The sequence below is a fragment of the Dendropsophus ebraccatus genome, chromosome 2 (genome assembly GCF_027789765.1).
Source record: "Dendropsophus ebraccatus isolate aDenEbr1 chromosome 2, aDenEbr1.pat, whole genome shotgun sequence".
Taxonomy (NCBI): Eukaryota; Metazoa; Chordata; class Amphibia; order Anura; family Hylidae; genus Dendropsophus; species Dendropsophus ebraccatus.
Window position 1 is genome coordinate 98,324,390 of NC_091455.1, and position 26,585 is coordinate 98,350,974.

General features: G+C 41.6%; 1 protein-coding gene across 5 annotated transcripts in view; it reads right to left on the reverse strand.

Moving 5' to 3' along the window:
* Positions 1-26,585, reverse strand: part of RREB1 (ras responsive element binding protein 1) — a 68,910-nt gene that overhangs the window by 30,994 nt on the left and 11,331 nt on the right. For all 5 annotated transcript variants that reach the window (XM_069958053.1, XM_069958054.1, XM_069958050.1 and 2 more), the window contains one exon: positions 4,135-4,255. In XM_069958053.1, coding sequence (XP_069814154.1) covers positions 4,135-4,213 — 79 coding nt within the window. In that variant the 5' untranslated portion in view covers positions 4,214-4,255. The remainder of the gene's footprint in view (positions 1-4,134; positions 4,256-26,585) is intronic.

The following is a 26,585-nucleotide window of genomic DNA, read 5'->3' on the forward strand; positions in this document are numbered from 1 at the left end:
GCTGAAGGTCCGGGATATGAGTTTGGGCACACACAATGTATATACAGTGTATGGTTCCTTGCGTTCAGAGTGTTTGTATATAGGCAGGTATTGGGAGGTACATATGAAAGTATTGAGTGTGATGATATGTACGTGCTTTTTCCACATGAACAGACTTCTCGATCAGTTACTGCTACTTCTACAACACAGAAATCAGGAAACAGGAGGATGCAGGGAGGGTCACGCATGTTGGGAGGAGTGAGAAGGGAAGCAGCGCCTGACTAACCCCCAAGCCACGACTCTGAGTCATGTAGATGAAACCAAAGCACACTCTCTATAATATCTATACCCTATGGAGTAACAAACATCTCCTACTGATGTGCACAACTTATGAGCTCGCCTACTGGGACAGATGGGAAAAGCGTCCCGAGCAGAAAAAGGACAGGAAGGGGGGGAAACCAGGAAGTGCAGCACAAAGAATGTGAACATAAGCCAGAGTAAACCCTTTGCTGCCAATGCTGCCTCCTGCTCCAGACAGCAATGTGTTAAGGTTCTGGGCAAATTGTGACATGTAAGTAAAGCGAGTCAGTGAAGCAGTGCAAGGATTAAACATCCTGGTTTTCCATGCATAAGGTGCCAATTAAGTGGCAGTGATGACACCGGCCCTTTTGTGTTCCTCCTCTGAGTCATTTTGCCAACAGCTGACAAAGGTGCCTTTCTACTTTAAATCATAGTTCAGTCCATATCAGTTAGTGGACAGTTAACTAACATGTGCTGCTGAGCGGATGGAAAATGAAACCACGCCATCTTACATGATAGGTAACAGGATGCTGCAACACAGCACAGCTTTCGATCACCCTGATGGAGGGATCTCTGTCATCCAGCTTTCTATCACCGTGATGGCGGGATCTCCGTCATCCAGCTATCTATCACACTGATGGAGGGATCTCTGTCATCCAGCTTTCTATCACCCTGATGGCGGGATCTCCGTCATCCAGCTTTCTATCACACTGATGGCGGGATCTCTGTCATCCAGCTTTCTACCACACTGATGGAGGGATCTCTGTCATCCAGCTTTCTACCACACTGATGGAGGGATCTCTGTTATCCAGCTTTCTATCACACTGATGGAGGGATCTCTGTCATCCAGCTTTCTATCACACTGGAGGGATCTCTGTTATCCAGCTTTCTATCACACTGATGGAGGGATCTCTGTCATCCAGCTTTCTATCACACTGATGGCAGGATCTCTGTCATCCAGCTTTCTATCACACTGATGGAGGGATCTCTGTCATCCAGCTTTCTATCACCGTGATGTCGGGATCTCCGTCATCCAGCTTTCTATCACACTGATGGAGGGATCTCTGTCATCCAGCTTTCTATCACACTGATGGCGGGATCTCTGTCATCCAGCTTTCTATCACACTGATGGCGGGATCTCTGTCATCCAGCTTTCTATCACACTGATGGAGGGATCTCTGTCATCCAGCTTTCTATCACACTGATGGAGGGATCTCTGTCATCCAGCTTTCTATCACACTGATGGCGGGATCTCTGTCATCCAGCTTTCTATCACACTGATGGAGGGATCTCTGTTATCCAGCTTTCTATCACACTGATGGCGGGATCTCTGTCATCCAGCTTTCTATCACACTGATGGAGGGATCTCTGTCATCCAGCTTTCTATCACACTGATGGCGGGATCTCTGTCATCCAGCTTTCTATCACACTGATGGAGGGATCTCTGTCATCCAGCTTTCTATCACACTGATGGCGGGATCTCTGTCATCCAGCTTTCTATCACACTGATGGAGGGAGCACCCTCATCCTATGTGCTCCGGCTAACACTAATCTATCAGTATACTCTCATCTTTGATAGATTTTATTCATTAGATCCAGTTACTGAAAAATGAGCAGTAACCGAAAACTGGGCCAATCTGATCTTTTCTTTATGGGTCAAAAAGTGCCTATTCATGACACATATTGGCAGATGGACTACTGCTAGCCACAAATGGCAGGAAACCTGTGTAAACCAAGCAGTATGGTAAGTCGGGTTTTTAATTATTGAATAGAAAGGCAGGAATTGATTAAGTTGTCCCCCATTTCTGATGTGCTATAGCCTTTTATTCAATAATTGTAAATAAAAACTTGGATGTGTGAGCGCACCCTAAGGCTATGTTCACAGTGTGTTTTTCTGTCTGTTTCACTGTTTTAGAAAGTTTAGTTTTAACGTACAGAAAAACATGGGCCAAGCACTTTTTTTGTGAAGGCCAAAACAAAAAGTTCGGTTTCAATCAGTCTTTTTATAATATAAGTGAATGGGTATTGGATTCTGCAGTATGACAGCAGTGTCCTTTTTTTATCTCTTCTTGCATCCGCTTCACTTACTTAAAACGCAGCGTAATCTTGGCCTAAGGCTTTGTGTGTACAGTTTTGAGACGTATTTTGAGCCTAATTTTGTTTAGCATTTTTATCAAAATGAAGAGTATTTCCAAAACACAGAAAAAGGGTTTTTTTTTGTTTTTTGTTTTCTGTGTGTCTGTTCTGCTCATGGTTTGGCTAAAAATACTGACCAAAATACTGTGAGATCACAGCCTAAATGCCATTTTACACAGGCATACTGGATGCAGCAAGTGAGCACTGATCTCTGGGAAGACATGATCAACTGATCACTGGATCATTCAATATACCATTCAGATTCATCATTATCACCTGTTTATATGGGGTGATAAGCTGCCAATAAATATAATTTTACTGGCCACACAAAAGATTCAATCACCCTAGGAGCGCTCATTTACCTGATAATTGGCTTGTGTAAAAGGGCCTTAAAGAGGATGTACCATCAGGTATATCCTCTTTAATCTGACCCAGGGAAAGCCAGTGCCGCGGTCCGTTTTTTGAAGCGCGGCTCGGTTCCCGTGTACGGCACCGTTTTATCCACGGGTCCCGAGCCGGTGCTGAAGCACAGGAATCCCCTGCCCCTGTATGACGCGGCACTATTGATTCTTATGAAGCTACGTCATAGAGGGTAGGGAATTCCCTCCCACTGGGGGCGGGCCAGCCAGTCTCCTGTGCTTCAGCTCTGGCCTGGGACCAGTGCATAGAATGGACTCGTACACGGAAACCGGGCCAGATTCAAAAAACGGACCGCGGCACTGGCTTCCCCATGACGGCGCCGACCTATCCCTGGGTCAGATTAAAAAAGATGTACCTGATGGTACATCCTCTTTAATATTAAAGGCTCTTTTACACGGGCCGATTAAGCAAGGAGCCTTTGACCAATGATCGGCCCCTGTAAAAGTGTTAGTGATCAGCCGAGAGGCTGGAAAACGCCTGCTTGTTGGCTGATCGCATTGCTTGTGCGAGCAGTAAAATTTATTACTATCTCCCTGTGTAAACGGGATGTGCAGCCAATAGCAATACATTTAATGAGGGGCCACATGGAGGATACAGTTATTGTTCATGTGGCCATGCGATTGATTGTGCCTTCTTAGGACACTGCATAACAGCTCCGAGCTCTGATCAGCGCTCACTTGCGTCGTTACAAGACTATACCGGGCCGTGTAAAAGGATAATAGGTCTAGAACTTAAGAATAAGGCTTCCACTGTGCGACAGTCACCTGGTTACATCCATTGCTCACACCCTCCTATACTAGGATCACATAAGGCACACACATATATGTATTCTATAATACAAAATACAATGGTTGTAAAGTCAGTTATTTTCAGACCACAAATCGCCTAGTGAAGGTACTAATCACTTGGAGGAGCTCACCAATTGGTCATAAAAAATTAAATTGTAAGAAACAACTAATTTTTTCATCTTTGCAACAAAGGTGTATAATAAATTATTATAGTGTTCCTCTCATTACATGACAAGTGTGATCAGAATGAAAATACAATATGTACCGCTTAACAATACACTGCTTATAATAGATGTGGCCACAACCACTTCAGAGACTGTCACAAAGTGTGTCATAGCCCAAGTATGATTAAGTGCTCCAACCAGTTACATAGAAAAAGGAGAAATTCTTTTCAGGTGACAAGATATAAAATACAAGACCGAAGGATGTAGTCAAATGATAGAAGTAGATATAAAGGATAAGATGACATAACGGATTAAGGAAGTTCTACAGGAAGTATTTTCAAACTGACCTTTAACAACCAGGCTGCTCCCTGGCTGCGGGAAAGGCTGGATCTGGCAGGGCCCAGTTGAAAAACTAGCTGGCAGCATCCCTTCAATTCCTCCTCCAGCTGGGCGCCAATACACTGCAGTCTACAAGGACAAGACAAGAGAAATGTTACTTTGTGTATTCGGACATAAAGTAAAACACCTATATTGCACTAAGGCGGCCATTTTATTGTCATTCTGGGGTAATGTCCAACAGCTAATGGTCTGAGATCTGACTGGTTGCCCTGGGCATCTACCCTGCTTTCCAATTTTTTTTCTTCTTCAACTTCTTTAGTAGTTAAGGGGTTATCGGTATTGGAAAATTGTATTTAAGTAAGACCATCATCCAAAGATATAAAACCTATTATAGTGTTACCACCACTAGTACTAGCTTTAGAATGCTTTTACTTAAAATATCCCTCACAGGAAGATGAGTAGTCCTTTAATTTTCAATGTGGTGTTGTCTCAGAAGCATCTCCCTTTCTTCCAAGACAATGCATCATTCGCTGCCGTCTCAGGAGACTTGGCTGCATCTGGTCTCTACGGGCCCTATTCCACGGGACGATTATCATTTGCGATTTGCAAACGAGCAACAATAAAAATAGGTCCAGGTCTCATTAAGCGATCAACGATTTTTCGTTCGTTGTTTAATCATTAACTGCTATTCAACTAAACAATTATCACTTCGTTCCGAACAATTTAACGATTATCCGAACAATAATCGTCCTGTGGAATAGGGCCCTTAGCCTAAGCCCTGCCTTTAAGAGATGTCATTAACTGTGGCCATCACCTGGTAATTTTGGAATTGGGGCAGACAGGTAAGCAATGCTATATGTGTCTGTAGTACCTTACGTCAGAACAACCTTTTAATTTCTACCCCAAGGGCTGCCTGCAGTCATATAAGATCTTATTGGGTCAGCTGCTATGTAGCCGCACACATAGCAAGCTGGGATCTATTGTGTGTAGGATATCTTTCTATCATAGCCAGCTGTACATTTTAGCAATCTGCCCTACTGTAGCTCTTCTGTGGGACTGGACCAAACAGAGTAGCCTTTATTCCCTTTTGACATCAATGGGCCTAGGGCATCCATGACTGTTAGCGGTTCACTAGTTGTCCACTACATACTGGCAACGCCACACAAGACCTGCTTTTTGGAGATTTTGTGACCTAGTCATCAAGACTCGACTTGTTAAGGTGTCAGATCCTTCTGTTTGCCCATTTTCCTGCTTACAACACATCAACTGACTGTTTACTTGCCGCCTCATATCCCAGGACTTGACAGGTGACATCAATGTTATTCACTACACCGGTCAGTGGTTTTAATGTTATGGTTTATCAGGGTATACCAGTTTTTTCCCTCTCTGATCAATAATCCATGTGATTCACATCTACTCCCCCTACTAATTTACTTAAAGGGGTTATCCAGGATTTAAAAAAGCATGGGTACTTTGCGACAAAAACAGCACCATACATGTGGTTGTAGCTGTGTGTAGTATTACAATTAACCTCCATTCATTTCAATGGAGCTGAGCTGAAAAACCACTCCTAAACTGAGGACACAAGTGCTGCTGCTTCTGGAAGAAAGTGTCCATCTTTTACTAACAAGGAAATATCTCTTTAAGGCCCAAAAAGTCTTATGGAGATCTATAACCCTCACTTCAGAAAGATCCTGCTTCCCCACGGGTAAATGTGTTGTTGTGTACAATTGGTAAGATCTTCAGCAAGATAAAGTGATACTCATGCACAACAGTACAAGGATATACAAATAAATGATTTTCTAAACATTAGAGTTGTGACGGAGACAGATAAATGCAGTACTTCTGGTTTGTCATGTGAGCGCCTGAGGATGCTGGAGCACATTCCTAGTCAAAGTTCACAAAATAAAGAGGAAGGCAGAATAGATGACTGAAGAAAAAAAAAAAAAGAGGAGATGTGCTGCGGATGAACGATGATCCTTATGACAGCATAACTGATGCTATCAGCCAACAACCGGGCATTTGCTGGCTGATCACTGGGCCTTTTGCATGAGGCATCAATCACGCCAGTAATTGGAGGACACCACATACTCATGTTTTCTACATACACTTCTTTAATTTCAGTGGGTACCATGTAATGGTTCATTTCCCCTGTGGAGACAGTGTAGGGGAACTGAACACTTATTGTCAGGACCAAACAAGAGGCCATTCTATGACCAACTTATTTTCGGAAGACTTCTGAAAAAATTTAAAAAAAATTGGTCATATGAGAGAACTAATTTCAAGGTAGGCCATTCTGGATTTATTTGGCTTTCATCCTACAGGTTTAAGGGTTAGTGACTCTCCTTAAGGGGAGCATATCCTTTCATCCTACAGGTTTGAACTTCTCCCCATAACTATGTATAGCCTGCATATGCAGCAGGGCCGATAACAAAACACCAGTTTCTCGAGAAACTCTTCGAGGATGCTATGTTAAGCAGCAGTCTGTACTCCAGATGTGTAAAGCAAGATGTCATGCTCTCTTAATAGAGAACCTCCAGGGCGAAATGTAACATGCGATAAAACCTGCATGGTCTTGAATGTTCATGTGAAAATACACACCCTGGAATCACTAGGTTATTGTTACAGTGCAACAGTTAGGACAAAAACTGGTACCATACTGGTTAATATTAGATGGACATTACCCAGCACTGTCCATCAATACGTATTAAGTACATTCATCTGGGGTCTTTTTATGTTACTATTGGCCATTCCTGCACAACAGTATGTGCTCTGAAATGTTATGTGCAATTTATTCTATGTATTGGAAATGCTTATAAATGCAATTGCACATAAAAACTGAGAACATAACTTTGCACTGGGCCGAGTGTACTTTGCCTTGTATTCTCTTTGGTAAGGGCTAATGATTATATGTGGATGAAGCAATAGCCTGTGTAAACCTCGAGGAGCTCTGCCTCCGCTGATGCTTTCCTTGTGCAGCCTTGTAAACCAGAACCCAACCCTTCTCTGAAGAGATAAGCGAGCCCATCCTAGTACAGGAGGTGCATACTTGTGACAAGGGACAGTAATACCCGCTATTGATTATTATACAACACCAATGCTAAAATCCCTTCTATTAAACAAACCCTCAGTGGCACCGCGTATGGATTTCAGCTCCCTTCTCAGCCATGAAATCAATCATCAGTTCTGTCAATTAAAACTGTGTAAAAGGACAAGCCTTGAAAAGACATGACTGCTGGGAGAAGGTGGTGGAGGTATACACGTCATAAGATAAGGAAAAAGCAATGAATATAGAACAAGGCAGTAGAAGCGTTCCTTAGCCACACCTCATTGAGAAGAACTACACTTTACTAAGTACATGTGCTTTGCCTGTCTTCTTACAACTCGTTTCCTTGATAGAAGTGCTTTCCTTTACTTAGCAGTGCTGTTTTCTTGTGGAATGTGTGAAAACCAGTGCACTCTGGGGAGATTAACACCCTGCACACTAGCCAATCCAAAGGCTCCATTCATTCACAAAGAGATCTCTTTGGCCTATAATCTGACAGAATGTTCCACATAATTACACTCACACTAATAAGAATTTAAAGAAGTAAACTTCAAAACTGCTCCGTCAAACTAGAACAATGAAAGCGGTAAGAAGGGCCAATCCGAAGCTAGATCGAAACCTACCTGCAGGTAGTTAAATGGATGAATTACAATATATCTTGGTAACAAAGTAGTAATAACAAAAAGAAAAAAAATCCATGGCCCTCATGGCATTTAACTGTATTTCGCTTGTTAAGACAATCTCAATCTACAGAGTAAAGGAGAAGTCAGGCGAAAATTTTTATTAAAGTATTGTATTGCCCCCCATAAGTTATACAAATCACCAATATACACTTATTACAGGAAACGCTTATAAAGTGCTTTTTTTCCCTGCACTTACTACTGCATCAAGGCTTCACTTCCTGGATAAAATGGTGATGTCACTTCCTGGATAAAATGGTGATGTCACGACCCGACTCCCAGAGCTGTGCAGGCTGTAGCTGCTGGAGAGGATGATGGCAGAGGGATGCTCAGTGTCCCTCCAGTGCCCTGTGTCCCTCAGTGTTACTCTCCCATCATCCTCTCCAGCAGCCACAGCCTGCACAGCTCTGGGAGTCGGGTCGGACTTCTATAATGCATTCAAGTATTCTGGCAATGTGCCATAATAAGTTCACATCAGCCAAGTGAAAATTTGAGATGATTTCCCATGATTTTAAAGATCACCAAAATGAATAAATGAAAAGGAAGAGAATGAATTCCACCAATACAATTTAAAAAGAGATGAGTAAGAAAATACTATGTACAAAGTTAATATGTTAAACATTGCACAGAACCTGATGTAAACAAATAAAAGTGCCTAGCTTCTATTCCTTATAGGTTACAAGCTGCTATGGCTCTCATCTAATGCACTGTATGATGCATGGTCTTCATGCACATGCTACAAATGCTTCACCTAGATGGCGCTATATAAAAATGCTGCCATGCCACATTCTGCTGCTACTTAGGATAACTTTTTCTGAATGCCGGAGGATAGATTCAATCAATGTCAACCAATGTAGAAAGAAAATTGTATCCATGTGAGTAAATCTCAGGAAAGGTAGCACCATAGTGATCTGTCCTACAATAAGATGGGTTATTTGCTAATAGACTATTGCAGGCAGATTGTGGGGTTTTGTACATTAGTGTATATGAAAGGACTATGTAGTGCATATAGGGAGATTGTATGGCAGAGATGAGTGGGGTCTTTATATGCGAGTGTCCTGTGTGCAGGACTGGGACAGGACAATCCTCCCTTGGTGCTGCTGGGGCTATACACTGTTTAGGAGATGAATTTCCTGCTGCTGTGAACCATGCTGCTACTCTTGGCTGAAGAGCTCTGTTCAGCTGGTTTAAATATTACTGCTTAGCGCTTGGAACAGTGCCCAAGGGAAGATCTTCCCAGAAGCCATTTCAGCCGCCTGATGCTTGGAGCTTTCTCTAAGGTCAGAAAACTTATGGACACACAACTACGCAATCCAGAACGTGAATAGAGGCTGAACTTATGTAAAATGTATTAGACATTCTGCATGGGCCATGTCTGGGAGTAAGGCTGAACAGCAGATCCCTAGCCAGGGCATCTAAAACGTGCCAGAACTGCCAATCCTAATAAACGGAAAATCTCTATCACTGGGAACGGACTTAGGGGGGAAGTAGATACAAGTAGAAAAGAGTTAGGGCATTTCTGCAGTGTGCATTGTATAGAAGTAACAATGGATCCAAGTGTAACACTATCCTCATAAACAAACCCTAGAGCATCATCAGGAAGCATCAAGACAACAGCTTCCTGGGCAGCACAGCAGTGCCTGAAACTGGACCACTTAACACCTACAACTGATAAAGCGGCTGCATCCCCCCCTCCCCCAATGCAAAGCAGATTGTTTGCACACACAAAAGTAAAGCACAGAGGTTAGTGCAGCTGTTTAGAAACAGACATTGGATCTGATTCCCCTGACAATGTGATCCATCCCCTGTAAACAGCTCGGACTTAAAAAAAAAAAAGAGAGAAAGAAAGAAAGAAAGAGAGAAAGAAAGAGAGAAAGAAAGAGAGAAAGAAAGAGAGAGAGAGAGAAAGAAAGAGAGAGAGAGAGAAAGAAAGAGAGAGAAAGAAAGAGAGAGAAAGAAAGAGAGAAAGAGAGAGAGAAAGAAAGAGAGAGAAAGAAAGAAAGAAAGAAAGAGAGAGAGAGAGAGAAAGAGAGAAAGAAAGAGAGAAAGAAAGAAAGAGAAAGAAAGAAAGAAAGAGAGAGAGAGAGAAAGAGAGAAAGAAAGAGAGAAAGAAAGAAAGAGAGAGAGAAAGAAAGAGAAAGAAAGAAAGAAAGAAAGAGAGAGAGAAAGAAAGAGAGAGAAAGAAAGAGAGAAAGAAAGAGAGAGAAAGAAAGAGAGAAAGAAAGAGAGAGAGAGAAAGAAAGAGAGAGAGAGAGAGAGAGAGAGAGAGAGAGAGAAAGAGAGAGAGAAAGAAAGAGAGAGAGAAAGGAAAGGAAGAAAAAGGGCAAGAAAAAAGGCTGGATGCTTTATTACTTTATAAAATGGAGAATGTGCGGACATTTATGGTGCCGCCATGGCAGGTCATTCTTATTGCTATCACAGGATTTAATCCTCACCATACAGGATAGGTAATCAGCATCAGATTGGTGAGGGTCCACCCGCTGGGATCATCACTGATCATGCAGATACCAGTACCTTGTCCCCCAGGGTGAATGGATCAGGAATTACTGACTAATTTTTAACATCCAAGTTACTGCTGAAATCTGGAGGAATACACTGAGTTGTATGCAATATAGTGAATACAGCTGTCCTGTAAAAAGTAATCAGCAGTCCTACAAAAGGTCTATTTGGCACATTAAAAGATGCCCCCTGTTGTTAAACAGTAAAGGGGCAGATTTTTTTCATGGCGTACATATTTAAGACTGGTGTACGCATACACTGGTCTTAATAGATGTCCCCCGTGTGGTCGCAGACCTAATTATTGTATTAGAACAAATATGATTTTTAGTATATTATTTTTATGATTAAAGAGTAGGAGAAAAAAATATTTTAAAATCAACTGGTGTTCGGAAGTTATATAGATTTGTAAATTAATTAAGTGTTCCAGTACTTATCAGCTGCTGTAAACCCTGTAGGAAGTATGTATTCTTTCCAGTCTGACATGGTGCTCTCTGCTGCCACCTCTGTCCATGACAGGAACTGTCCAGAGCAGCAGCAAATCCTCAAAAAAAAAAAAAAAAAATCTCTTACTTTGAACAGTTCCTGTTAGGAAAAGAGGAGGCAGCAGAGAGCACTGGAAAGAATACACCATGTCCTGCAGGACATACCGCAGCTGATAAGTACTTGAGATTTTTGAATAGAAGTAATTTACAAATTTATGTAACTTTCTAATACCATTTAAATTGAAAAACATTTTTACCTCCGGAGTTCCCCTTTACAGCCTCCATCACATGATAATTAGAAACAAAATGGACTCATCGATACTACATAGACTGTAGAAACAGCAGGGTTAATTCAACATCACAGATGCTTATCATCAATAGAAGGACCATGGAATGTAGACAATTCCCCCATGATGAGGCATCTCTGTCGTGTACAGACACATTTCTACTTTAGTGATCAACTAAAAGTTGTATTCTGGAGTTTTCTCTCTGTAATCACAGAGACGAACATAAAAGATGGGACCAATGTCAATAGATGTAAAGAAATGCATTGGCTGGATGAGAAGATCCAATTGTGGGCCAAAACGACACTCACCCCTAATAGTGGGTTTATGGATACCTTTACAGTATATGCTGAGACCTTTTCCGATACATAGTGTAGACGGCCGATGCCAAAGGAGCCTAAGGTTAGAGAATTGTCCCCAGACAGAATAAACTTTTTTTTTTTTTTTTTTTTTTATCCAACAAAAAATAAGTCCAAAAGGGGCAGATTTACTAATCAAATTGTGTCAGAAAGCGCTCATAAAAAGCTGCACCGAATCATGTGTCACTGCGATAAATCTTCTGTCTCACCTCAAGATCTCTATATGTAAATCTTAGGAGAAGAAGATTGCCCCCATTGTTTATGAAGATATCTTATAACTCTTCATTTTAGGGTTTTGGGGATTGTGTAGGCCATGTTAAGTATCCTGCATTGCAAAGCTGATGTTGCTACTGGGCCATGCCACCCAATCCCTAATGTTAGATATTCCGTTTAGTACGTGTATAGTACAAAGAAAGCACAGTGTGAAAGATGACTGCAGTGTTCTTCACAGCACAGGCGCTGAAGACAAGGATAGCATTTGTCTCCCTGAGAGCGCCATTCTGCACGTAATGACTTACAGCTGGAGCACTCTGTCCACTCGCATCATCTGTCTCTCAAAGCCCTTATTACATCTCTCCTTCTGACTATCCTTAAGTCCCCTCAGTTGGCTGGACCAGGAGTGATAGAAGTCCTGGGAATATCTGCTAGAGTTACAGGCACATTCCACTATGTTGTGTGTCCATCCTATTAGTAAAGATTCACATTTATCATACATGACACAGATCTTTCAATGTCAGGACTAGTTCTAGAAGATGCTGGAGTCTTACAATAAGAGCAGAGATTCTTATTAGAGCACTTCAAAAGTAATATAGAAGTGATGCCTATGAAACTCCTCAATCCCTATAATTCTAGGTTCACAACCAGGCACTTTTTCTACTTAATTATAATAAAAGTCTATGGCTGCCTTATGCAGACAAAACTACACAACAGCCAATGGTCACATGATTTTATTGTAAAGCCATTTTTATTGGCAAAACTGTGCGGCTATTAGCCACCATACGTGGGATTTTATTTGTTTGCATTTGGCAACCACAGTGTAAAGATGTGGCCTGAATGGCAAATGGTCAATGTGAGATTGCCTATAGCAACCCATCAGACCTCATCTTTCAAGTGGAGAGATGAATGCTGAGCTCTGATTGGTTGTTTTTGGTGCAGATAATAGTTGTCTCACACAGTCTGATAGATCTGCTTTACTAGATTTTCTGGATTATCAAATGTCGGATTAGAGGAATTATGTACCTAGCTTCTAGAATAGAAATAAAATATAGAATATCACCGGACCAGAGGATTTTTTTCCTAAATCCTCCTTATAGCATCACATTTTACTTTCAATAATTGAATTAATTTTTTTACATCATTTTTACTAATTGTAGATCTGTAAATGCTGCATCTACTATAGAACACAACTAGCCTGAAAAACAGAAAAAAAAAAAAACACTTCCCAAAGCATCATTCATCTGCAGCATAAAATAGGACACAGTACCAGCATCATGTGCTTTTCCAACATTTGGAAGTCACATGAGGTTTGTAATAAGAGAATGGCAGTAGAGTAGGAGAACTCGTTCAGATACAATGTTGGCCGCCTTACATCATGGGAAGGCTCGGGAGTCAGATCCTTGCAGCCCATGTGCTTGGGCAGGTGTGGCTAGGCGGCATGGAGATGGCTGTATGTCACACATAAACTGGTCATCCTACTCAGGCTGTGAAGGAGCCAAGGAATGCTCCAGTCACAGGATAGGTCAGCTCTCAGCAGCACATTCTAGCCAGCAGCCGATGCACTATATATGGCATGTTTACGGCAATAGCAAAATGACACATTAGCCTTCATGTTCAGATCGTATGTAAACTATGAAATGTTATAAGGGGGCAGAAGCGCAGAACACTGTCTGAGTTGCTCTACCTCAACGGCATTAATGCTCAAGATCAGCAAATAATTCTATAACAAAGTCATATTATCAATCTGCAACATCCGTCCACTACCATTCAATGTAACAAGAGTTCTAATTCCTATAACTCAGAATTACTTTTTAAACAAAAGATAAAAATGTAAAAAGTTAGAAATAAAGAAATAAAATAATCGTAAATCTGATGATGGTTTCCTGAATCACCGCCAGAGGAGGGGAAGCAAAATACCTAGTGTAAGTGCCTGGCAAGAAAGGGTTAAGAATACAGCCTCTCTGCCTCTTCTCTGCTACAGAATGATGGGCATAGACATGTGCAAGTTCTGTGTCTTAAGACCTAAACAGCAGAGTCTTTCTTTGCCAGCTGCTCTTTCTTATGAAGATCATTGCCCTTTACTCCACCCCCACCTAAAACATCATTTAGAAAGAAAAACTGTACCTCCTAAAGGTTTTCATTGCAGACCAAGTTATGGTGAGGTTGTAAAGAAACAGAAAAGAAAAATAATCAGATGATACTTAGCAGCAAACAGATTCAGAAAATCTTGTTAAACCTGTTAGACTGCATTGTGCACCTTGCTGGTGATTATACTACAGTCCTGCGGCCTGTATGTTGCTATGGGCCTCGTTCTCTTATCACACCTGTATGCTACACAGCAGGAAAGTAAAGATGTTCTACATAAAGCATCACAGACTATACGACACAGCGGCGTATACTTCTGCCTACAAAAGTGATCAGCTTACAATTAAGCTGACGTATGCAGGATTGTATGCAAATACGAGTGACCAAAAACCACAATTGCAGGCTGATGCAGGCCCAGTTGCCTGGCAATCTTCAGTTTCCCTTGCTTTAAAAATAGCAACTGTTGGACATCTACGTTGCTGTACATCTTGTTACTGCAGCTGAAACAATAGCATAATGCTGGCCATGCTTCCTGACGCCTCTTAACTGGATGAAACACAGCACCAGAAAAGAGAGGGGGGGGGGGGGGGGGGTGTTAAACTGTATGTGTCTCAGACAGTGACCAACCACAACGTTAGGTGTTGTTCACCAGCAGACATGGTAGTATATAGTGTAAAGCCACACACATTACATAAGGGTACATAAAGAAGAATTCACATTTATTGTTGAACCTATAAAGAAATGTGAGGGCCATGGATGAGCAATATGCCTGCTGCCAGAGACGAGGGACCACACTGTGTGACACAAGGGGCTTGTTTGAGTCCCAGGGGCGGGAGGGGTGGTAGCGAGCAGGTGGTCTTACTTTTGGGGACATCCATTCAAAATGGGATGCTGATATGTACGTGCAGATACAGACATGAGCACTACTGAATTAAAAGGCCAGAAAATAGTCATTTTCTAAGCCTGTATGTATTTAGACTTGGAACCAATAGTGCAGCTAACCATATCTTGGGTCAGAGCCCAAACACATATACAGTCCAAAAATGACCCATATGTGATCAATATCTGACTACATTCGAGCCATTAAAGTAAATAGAACCTCTGCCTGTACACGCACATATTTGTTGGTATGACGTTTTCACAAGATGCTGACATACATGTACAACGTACTGGTACATCATGCTGTCAACCTACTCTTAGTTTCGAAAAAAAGGGGTCAGCCATCTAATGCGTATGGGCCCTTCTGACATCTGCATCGCCAACTGCCTAATCCTTGTTTTTTTTTTTTTTTTTTTCAGAGGATGCTCTGAATCCAGGGGGAGTCTGGCAGCGGCTTTTTCTCCTCTCCCCAGTGAGAAGGGAACAGGAGACAGCCATCTTAAGTGTTTAGCCAGATTAAAGGCCTTAGTACACGGGCCGATCTGGAGGAGCAAGCGAGCACCAACCTGTCAGGTAAGCGTTGCCTGCTCCTCGTTCCCGCTTACTGACGGTGCTAATATACGCTCCGACAGTGAGCGGGTAAGAGCAGGGACCGCCTGGACGATCTTTAGATCTTCCGGGGAGTCCATAGGAGATAGTGGCGATCTCCTGCTGCTCCTATTGTACTGAGCAACGGCCAGCAGACCATCGCTATCATTCTATTTTCTTTTTTGTTGAAAGACAATGATCAGGCGACATCATACATGTCAGCCGATCATTGCCTTTTATCAGGAGCTATTACACCAAGCGATAAATTGCCGTAGTGGCTGATAATCAGCAAAATACACCCGATAATCGCTTGGTGTAATAAGGTCTATTCTTGGGATCCTCCTAAATATCGTCCAGCACCTAACGTAGAAAACAGTACTGCCTATCTGGGATTCAGATAAAAATTTGAGGAGCCATGGGAGATATACATCTATTGTGAGCTAAATATAACCCAAAAAAGCTGACCACATATCACTTCCTATTACATTAGATACCATGTACTTTATGTGAATAAAGAGCAATAATCCTTTACTGTCCTCAATGAGTGGTTAAGAATCGCAAGGACAGCACAGGTACAAGAACCAGACAGCCAACTCTAGATGCACTCTCTGGGACAGGACAAGCTGCACATTACATTTATGCCACTGGTTTTATTTTACTTGCGTGTACACAGCTGCCGAAAATGTCAGCACAACAAGATTAAAATATTCTGATAGTAATCTTTGTTGTAGCTCATGCATAGAAGGGGTCTAACACTCTGCAAGGACTCTGCAAGGCACTCTGTGCCATGACATCTCTGTAGTACATGTAAGCAGCCAAAAGCCATCCACCCCTAGAAGGTAGCACTGGAAAGCCAGCATTCCGCAGCTAAGGTATTTGCAAGCAGGCCACAAATGAAAGGAGATGGCCTGCAGACCTGATATGTGAGTGCCTAGCAACACAACCACCTAGTGAAACATGTACACAGCTCCCAGGATGCTGCTGCTGCTGGGCTGAGGGACCCTAATGTGCAGGCTTTCCTAAATCTACAAGTGGTTTGAAGTTTGTAATACATTCAGTTCTTTGGGTTTTATTATTCCAGATTAAAAGAATAAACAAACTAATTTTTAGAGACATGGGTATAAAAAAGGAGCAAAATGCAAACCACGAACTGGGTAGGATGGCATTATCATTGATACATTTCAGGAGGCCAGCTAGCGAAGAATGAGAGAATACAGTAGGGATGCAGTTACTGTGGAGCAGTGTGGGATGATGGGCAGGCTACATCCAACAGTTGTGCACTCACTAACAAATGGTCCATTCATGCAGCGAAAAAACGCTAATTCTAATTCTACAGTGAAATGGAGGGTTGCTGTCTCCTCTCCCTCCCACACAGCAGGGTGAGGAGGATACTGCACCAGGACTAGACACTCATCCTCAGCACTAGTTAGGAACAGTTTTGGCCTCACTGAGTCATTTTTAGGCAAGGACATTTATGCATATTGCATTAACTTCTTGATATAGAGCAGAATACTGGCAGAAAGGTAACAGTTTTGTTAAACTACTCCCATAGTCCGCAAACTAAGACACATGAAAATACCTGGTTCAATATGAACATGTAAGTGGGTATTTAACCACTTCATCACCAGACAGTTTACTCTCCTACCATGCTAAAAGCAACATTTACACAATTGGAGTGTTTATATATTTTAATTTTACAGAAAATAACTAAATAAAAACTTGAGACTACTCCCAAGATGTGATGGAAACTCAGAATCTGTAGGCAGCAATGCTCATGGACTCTCTTTTATGTAACCCCATCCTAGTAAACCTCAAATCAAAAGTATCATCTTGCTGTACTAGATGACCTTACTTTGTAGTTGTCAACCCGGTTTTATTTGTTACCAGTTTTGAGGTCTTACTTTCCCAGTTTTGTTGGTCTTACAAAAGTCTCTATCAAAACACACATACATACAAACACGCACCAACACCTACATCACTGTATACTGTACCACTGTAATATTTTCATCCCATCAAAAAAAGTGGTGTAGCAATAATTTGGCAAGGGTATTTCATTACAGAAGAGCTTCCTTTATTGATTTTATCTAAATTTTAATCATAGTAAGGGTAGCTCTTTATTCTGTCAGACAGTTACTGGATAGAGTGACACAGCATGCAAACAGCAAAGAAAAATATTACTGTCAACTTTCCTACCCTTGTTACTGTTTTAAAATCAATAAAAATTAGAAATTAAAATATTAAAAAAATATATTAAAAAAACTAGTTTTAATTATTAAAAGACAAATCTTCTCCAAATATCCAAAATTATGATTTGTGATGCATCTGTATATTATAAGTAGCTGATGTAATGAAATGTGGATAGTTACCATTATTAATAAATATGATAAAACGATCTATGTGAACAGTCCTTTGGCGACACAAACAATGCATACAACAAAGATAAAGTTAACTTCACCTGCTAACTATAGACCTCTACTTAATATGCTAGTTACTGGGGTTAAATATTTTCCCACGTATCAAGAGAAGTGTGTGTGTGTGTGTGTGTGTGTGTGTGTGTGTGTGTGTGTGTGTGTGTGTGTATATATATATATATATATAAAATATCACATATATAATATATATATTTATTATCACGCACAGCTACACTGCTCACAGCTGTCATGATTCAGTTCATGTACTGCTGCTACACAAAAACAACAGGACATAAAGCATCCATTATCCATCTTCAAATATATTTAATAGACTGAGCAATGCTCAGAAAGTGTACATCTTTGTAGACCTGCTATTGCAAAATCTCCCTGCTAATCTTCCTCTCTCTGGCTTCTCTGCTACAAATCTCCAGGCAGAGGATGCAGGCCAAAGTACAAGGCAAGAACATTGGCCAACTGTTGATGCAGCCGCTCTCCTCCTCCTCCTCCCATCAGTGTGTGGCTCCTACTATCCAATCCCCACCCTGCCAGCAGCTTCCCCGCCCTGCTCATTCTCAGTGACTGACAGCGGTGCTCTGTTAAGCAGAAGGTGAAATCCATCAGTGAAGAGAGAAAACTGCCTGTAGTGTCACAATGTACCACAACCCTCCTGTAAACAAGTCTGCAGTTTACATGGGGGTTTTATCTTGGCTATCTTGTAAAACCTGCACAATCCTATTTAAAACTGAAAAATCAGCAGAAGTAATATAACTACAACAGATAGAAGACTAAACACAGTTTAATATAAAAACAAACAAAAATATATATTTTGCCTAATGTTCTCAAAGTGATGGAAATTTAGACTCAGAGCTGGGGACTTAATTCTCTTTTTATACACAGACAAGAGAAAGTGTCAGAGCCACAAAATACTCATCCTAATGTTTAGCATGACATGCCTCCCCAATACCCCCTCCTCTAAATTAAGCATAGGATGTAACAAAGCACACAATTGGTAAGAATAAATAGAATAAAAGAGCTCTCTCTCATCCTTTTGACCTTGGACTCATTTGCTTCATCTGAGTCTTCGGGTACATTCTCTTTGCTAACCACTCAGCACACTGCAAGCTCTGATAATAATGGTTAATGTTTACTGAAACCTGCGCATGAACTGTACTAAACCTGATAGCAGAACTTTGCCTGCTCAGCCCTACAAGCATCCATGTCCTCCAAGCACTGCAACACTTTTTTTTAGATTCTTTTTTTTATTAAGTTTTTAAAGTTTAACAAGGCACAAAGGTAAAAAGTGCAAAAACATTAGAAGATGTATGTGTACATAACAATGAGAGTATTTCTGTTACACTGTCATGCAGCACCAGCTCAAACAAATCAAACTTATTTGGCTATTGTGTGTTCCTTATGGTAGCCACACCAGAGTATTGCATCAGAATTTAGAACTAAAAGGTGAAAGTCATCATTTTCCATAAACCGATATAAGCGTATATCAGGTACAACCTCCATTATACTATTCTTTTAGTATGGTATAAATTGTATACTGTATTGCTTGTGTTTTATTTAGATTTATGCTGTGTCTAACGTTCTTATGGTGACAGGATTCTTACATGCCTTTGGGTGGGACAACTTTAGCAACGCATGTTAGATATTCTCCCTCCCCCAAACAAAGATGTTATCAGCAGATTACCCTGGACGTCTCTTGTGGTGCGGCCTCTCATGGAGCACTAGACCAGTCCTGTTCACCATAAAGATAGACATAAAATTGATTTGTGGAGCTGTATTTTTAGACACCCATTTCGGCACAGAAGCAATGTCCATCAGTCTACACCAACATTTTGCCATAACTTTATATGCAGACATTAATACACTTTCAATAGGTCTAACAAGTTCTAGTGGTTTTCCGTCATTTGTTTCCCCCCTGGCAAGAATAGAGGAGAAAAAAAAAAAAAAAAAGTTATAACTTTTTTTTTTTCCCCATCAAGCTGCACCTTCCCCCAGCAGCAGGATGCTCTCAGGTGTACAAAGGTAACTTGTAGTTTATACTATCAGAGTGTAACAGCAGCAATAGAACCGCAGTCACCTTGGAAACAAGCTGCACCCAATGTTTGATGAACAAACAACGGTACCTTTTCAGCCAGGACCAAACAGGCTGAGCGAGGGACGGCCAAACAGTCAAAGAACTTTCAGAGCCAATGTGATAACATGCATGAAGGGACACATAGGGTAATACCTGTACATACATTTGTGGGCTTAGCTTATCTAATCATAAAAGAAGGATGCAAACAATACTCTACATCTTTTACCCATAGAGAATACAATGGCTGTCAGCATTGTCTATCCAGTATAATGCTGCTGCACATCAACTTTGCATACGTACTGTAAAATATTCATAACCAGCTCTAGCAGGCAGTAAAATAAGGAGCGTCCCTCTATATGCCTTCAACCAGTAAAAAGTGCAGGCAATCATCGACACAACACCACAAAGTTACTTGGCCCTGGGGAGTGGCAGGATCTATTGTGACTTGAAGGAATCTCAGCAGTGGTTACATGCTCAAACATGGCCTAGCCAGGGAAACACAGAAACCGTGCAACAAAACAGGATCCTCAGCTCAGATGGAAGCTCGCTGCTGCTTTTTAATAGTTCACATTGTTAAACCTACTATATACAAATGGGCTCCTCTGAAACTGCCACCAAGTCTCCCTACACATGTGCGAAGCTATGGCTATGTCAGTAATGTTACATTGGTCCTCCTGTCTGATAACTAGTCAAGATAGAAAGTGAAGCCGTTACTCCTAGGACCAGATATGGACATCTACATCTCCTTTTTTCTGTGCTTGCAACAACCACAAGAAAACAGAACCATAAACATCAGTGTTCACCAAGTATAGATAATGTCTCTAAATGACAAAAAGGGTTAAAAGAAGAAGCAAAAGGCAAGAAAAGCAGCATAATGTGAAGGTGTCTCAGACACAAGGCTTGAAAGGAGCAACAGTTGGTGCCCAGAGCATTTATCCCCCCTCCCCCTGCTCTCCATCTCCTCCACACCCTTCCAACAACTATCACAAATCCTCAGGCCTCACGACTGCCAGCTGACAGAAGTGTTTAGTCAGCAACAAGAGGTAGAGATATACAGATCTTCTAGTCCATCATTGCTATCCACATTGTACTACTTGCTTCATCGTAGGGATTCTATTCTATGAACGTTTATCACATGCATCTTTGTATCTGGGCTCGTAACCAGCAAGTGGAAGGATATGCTCACAGAACAAGATTCTCAAGAAAACCATAACATGCAGATATACCAGTATGGGCCACTAAGAGGGCCACTGAAAAGGGTGCAAAGGAAAGCTGTAACTAGCCAGGCCTGTTTGTTGCTGTTACTTCCCCACTCTCCCTTTGCACTAGATTTTACAAGTCTCTCCCACTGCATCTTGCTACAGTGAAAAAGTAACATAACATTATCTCTTTTTCCTGAATACTTTTTCTGTTGCTATATACTGGTTGTTAATAGCAAAACAGTAATACCTTGTAATGTTCAGATGCAGAGGCCACTATCTGGAACAAATTCACATATGCCAAACTACACTGCTAAAGGTTTTTGGTATGACGTTTTGTGAGGGGAGAAAAATAATAAAAGTTTAGAATTTTGAGTTCCAGAATAGCAACCCGTACAGAAAATACACTGCAATTAATTCTACATCACAGATTTCAAATGATAAAAGGGATATTCCAGTATTGTATTTAAATAAAATTATCACCCGAAGATATATAACTTATTATAGTGTTACCACTTATAGTACTGGCTTCAGGATGCTTTTGTATGATTCACCCCTAAAAAGAAGTTGTAAATAGAAAATAAAAAAATCTACAAAATTTTACAGGAGGCTTGGCTGGATCTGAGCTCTATCACTGACCCCTTGAATGACGTCACCATCTCTGACCAACCCCTACAGAACCATCTTCCTTTCATTTACACATTTATCTTTCTTGCAACATTTAGGGAAAGTGAGGTGTGTTTACAGCATGCTGCATTGTAAATGAACGAAGCAAAGCAGACAGGGATAAAGGCAGCAGGTGCTGCAACCTCACTGATGCAATAGTCTGCAGTGAAAAAGGATGTTCTGCAACAGCTTGGGGTGGGGAATTGGTAGGAGTGCTGTGGGATGACTGTGATGAGGAAAAGCAATGCATTTTGAGAATTGCAGCAATGAGCAACTGCTCAACCAGAAACTAAGACCAGGAATAACTAAGACTACCCCCCCCCCCCAAAAAAAAAAAAAAAAAAGGCACTGAAGAGTTATGCCAGTTATACATATGCATTACATTTCAATTTTCATGTCCATATTACTGCCACTTGTGTATTTGACAAGGAGATGGGGATGTAAGCTAGAGGAGCTGGTCAGAGATGGTGACAGGTGACATCACTCAGGGGATGGAGGTAGAAACAGAGACAGGATCCAGCCAAGCCTGCTCTGACATGAAAACATGATGTTCTGTCTACAACGAGAGGGAGGAGCCATCCATGTGGCCTGTATATTTTTACTATTAGGCTAGTCCATGGGTCTCCAAACAGCGGCCCTCCAGCTGTTGCAAAACTACATTTCCCATCATGCCTGGACAGCCAAAAGCCAAATCCAAAGCTTTAGCTGTCCAGGCATGATGAGAGTTGTGGTTTCGCAACAGCTGGAGGGCCGCAGTTTGGAGACCCATGGGCTAGTCTCACACAGTAGTATTTGGCATCAATATTGGTAAGCTAAAACCAGGAATGCGTCCAAAACGTTGAAATGGTACAAATCTTTGCATTATGTCTTTCTCTGTATGTTCCACTTGTTTTTGGCTTGGGGCCCTACTACACAGAGCGATAATTTGCAGATTCAGCAGATCGGCGCTTCGTGTAATAAAGACAACGATCAGTCGATGACAACAGTCATTGGTTGATTGTGTCTTTTGGTCCTTACCTAAAATCATCAGCTGCCGACTGTGCATCTTTACGTGTAATAGGGATGCAAGGACGACTGTCGATGAATAATAAACTCCTACATACCTCTCCATGCTTCCTGACGTCCTGTTAGCTTGGGCCGCTCAGCCAATCACTGGGACATCAGGGAGTGTGGAGAGGTATGTATAAGTTTATTATTTTACAGTATTACATTATTTTACATTATTTATTAGGAAAGGGCTGCACGGACATTGCTAATGATGACTGTGCAGCCCTTGGTGCAAGATTATCGAGACATATATAGGCTCAGTAAGTGAGGGCTAATCTATCAGATAGGTGCTAGCTTACATCAAGTCCTCAGGATGTGTAATATGGCCCTTACAGACACTGATGCAAATTATGACTATGATGACAATTAATTATGACTATGATCTAACATATTTGCTTCTTTGGTCCCCATAATCTCCACAAAAATGTTTAAAGGGTCACTGTCGTTTTGCTAAACTTTGGCACGTCATAGAGATATGTGAAAAGTTTTGATCGGTCCAGGCCTGAGTGTTCAGACCCTTTTTGATTTGCAAAACGAGCAGGGAGAGGACCACGCTACAGCTCTGTGTAAAAGACAGAGAAGTGCTCCATAGACTTACATTATGAGCGTATCTTTTTATTTATTTTTGAAACACAGAGTGAGGAGTGGGCACCCTGCGGCGTGTCTTTTCCCCGCTCGTTCTCCCGATCAGTATAGGCCGTGGGCCGAACAAAACTTTTGACATGTGTCTATAGCAAAACGACAGGTACACTTTACCTGATGAGCCTTTCCAGCTTTAAACAAGACATTCAGAGCCAGCACTAAAGACTCCCCCAAAAAACGATATCAAAATGCATCTTTGTACAACCATTAAAGTATTACACCAAACTCACACAGTATTTTTGGGATGTTTTTTTTCAGGTTGTCCATATGTTAGCTGTATGTATTTGATAAATGATAAAAATCATCATGCCCCATCTTTATGCGACATGCGTTTTCTGGGATGATTAGTAGTGCTTCTGTTAGGCAGCCATAATATGTGCCCATTTTGGGGTCTGTATTATAACTACACTGCAAATACATGACTTTCTACAGTTTGTATTAGGGCTTCCATGGAAGTGGCCGTACACCAACAATGAGACGGGCTGGAAGTGTCCCGAAACAGTGGTTAATAAAATATTTTCCAGTCAGGTAGGGACTGAAAACATGTGGGGTGAACAAGACAGGCTCTGGTGTAAATGAGAAAACAGAGGCTAGTCAGATACAGTAATATTTGGTTCTAAAATAGTAAAGACTAAAAATAAGTTGAAAAAGTTAAAGTATATAAACTATAATAAGCCAAAGTAGTGAAATAAAGATTCTCTTCATGCCCATTTGCAACACTTTTTGGACAAAAAGCAACACATGTCCAGTTAACCTGTTAGAAACTGCAGAATCCCACGCTGTGTCCTAGCAGCAAAACATTTTAATAGAAATCATATTGCCATGGTCCATCTTGTTTGGCCCCCTCCCTCCAGCTCTGTGATGAGTACTGAAGCAACTTCCCCCATCTTGTGAGATCTGCCTGGACTGAGAGGCCTGCATGTTTCACTTCCCTAGCCAGCGATGCCTGTCTACTTGCTCAGCCTGTCTCCAGCTAAACCCTTCTGGTCTGTGGCACACTGCATCCATTTTAGGGCTGGATTGTCATTGGCACATCATATATCTAGATTTCTGAAGGGCTAACAAGGGACAGTAATGTTAGGATTAGAGAATTTAGAATCTGAAAGTTAGTGTAGTTTACACTTTGGAGAAGAGTTTCTACACAGCAAGCTGAAATGCAGCTGTCAGGCAATCCTGGTGCAGTTCTACATGAGTATATGGGTAGGTGAGGGGGAAATAATCCCAAAACAAACCCACCCCATGTGGATGTAAATAAGTATCTGTCTATTTTCGCTATTATATTCAGGAATGACAATCAGCGTGTCAGTCAAGGAATTTTACTGTACCAATGTCAAATACTATCAAGAAGAAAGCAGCATGAAAAGAACATAAAAAGTAACATTGTTTCTGTCCAGCTTAGCAATATACAAAAGGAAATTGGCAAATTCTGTACTCTCATGATCATCCTAGTCCTCCTGTGTAAGCTTTGTTCTAGCTTCCAGAGGTTACTGAGCCAAGACCTTAAAATCTACCATGTAAAACTCCTATGCCTTTTACTACATCATGTGATCAACCAAGTCTCATTGTGGAGATTATAGTTGGTGCCTTCTAGCCCACAGTTTCCCTCCCTTGCATTCTTCACATTACATTATAGGCCCTAGCTTCTTGTACATAGACCATTTAAAGGAGAAGTCTTAAAGTTTTATTAAAGTATTGTATTACCCCCCAAAATATATACAAATCACCAATATACACTTATTACGGGAAATGCTTATAAAGTGTTTTTTTCCCTGCACTTACTACTGCATCAAGGCTTCACTTCCTGGATAAAATGGTGATGTCACGACCCGACTCCCAGAGCTGTGCGGGCTGTGGCTGCTGGAGAGGATGATGGCAGGGGGGCACTGAGGGACACAGGGCACTGGAGGGACACTAAGGGGCCTATTCCACGGAGCGATAATTGGCTCAATTCGGCCGATTATTTCTCGGTGGAATAGGGAAAACGATCAGCCGATGATCATGTCATCGGCTGATCATTTAATTAGGCCCAAACCTAAAATCATCGGTCACCCACCGTGCATCGCTGCGTGGAATAACGATGAACGTCGGGTGACCGACGATTCAAGCAGCATACATTACCTAGCAGGGCTTCTCCTCCGCTCAGTCTTCATCCCGGTCCCACGCGCAGCAGCAGCTTTGGTGCCGCCTGACTGAGCTGTCAGACCGCTCAGCCAATCACAGGCTGGGACCGCCGCAGCCAGTGATTGGCTGAGTGGTCTGACAGCTCAGTCAGGCCGCTCTGGAGTTGATGCTGCGAGCGGGACTGGGATGAAGACGGAGCGGAGGAGAAGCTCTGCTAGGTAATGTATGCTGCAAGGTAACGATGTCCCTGCAACCCTCGTTAAATGATCATTGGGCAGTGGAATGGGCCCAGTTTACATTATTGATCGGCCCGTGGAATAGGGCTCTAAGCATCCCTCTGCCATCATCCTCTCCAGCAGCCACAGCCCGCACAGCTCTGGGAGTCAGGTCGTGACATCAACATGTTATCCAGGAAGTGAAGCCTTGATGCAGTAGTAAGTGCAGGGAGAAAAAGCACTTTATATGCATTTCCTGTAATAAGTGTATATTGGTGATTTGGCTAACTTTTTTCTTTATTTGGGGGGGGGGGGGGCGCAATTCAATACTTTAATAAAAAAAATTCACTAGACCTCTCCTTTAGAATACGCTGGTGCGTAAAATACTGATACAAACTATGTTAAACCCAAAATTACAAATGGTACATACAAAAAAAGTGTAAAAAAATGCCCATAACATTTGTATAGAAGAAATGAGATACTTAAATGTGATAGAATTGCACTCGGTTAGCAAAAATGGGCCAATAGTGGATAGCACAGCACCTAGGCTTGAGGGCACCCAATGACCTGGCCAGGTCATAGTGCTTGAGGGGACCTAAATAGCTGCTGCCTCATAAAAGGATATCACTATTATACAATAGGGATGCTAGAACTGCCATGGTAACACAATAACTACACTAAAATGTAGTAATGCTAGACAGAGCCATCTTACTATAGAAATATGTGAACTAAAAAGGGAAGCACGGCTCCGTTGTACTGTTCCCACAGGGTGTAAAGCCGCTAGCTAAACTATTGATGGGAAAACAAAACAAAATGGGGGCTGTGTTTTAGGTGAAAACAAGTGGTCTGCTTACAATAAATAACAAAAGAAGCATGCATATGATCAGTGCTGGCAAATATAACACCCATGTATGCAAACTCTAGTCTTTTAGCAGCATCCTGCAATTTAATACA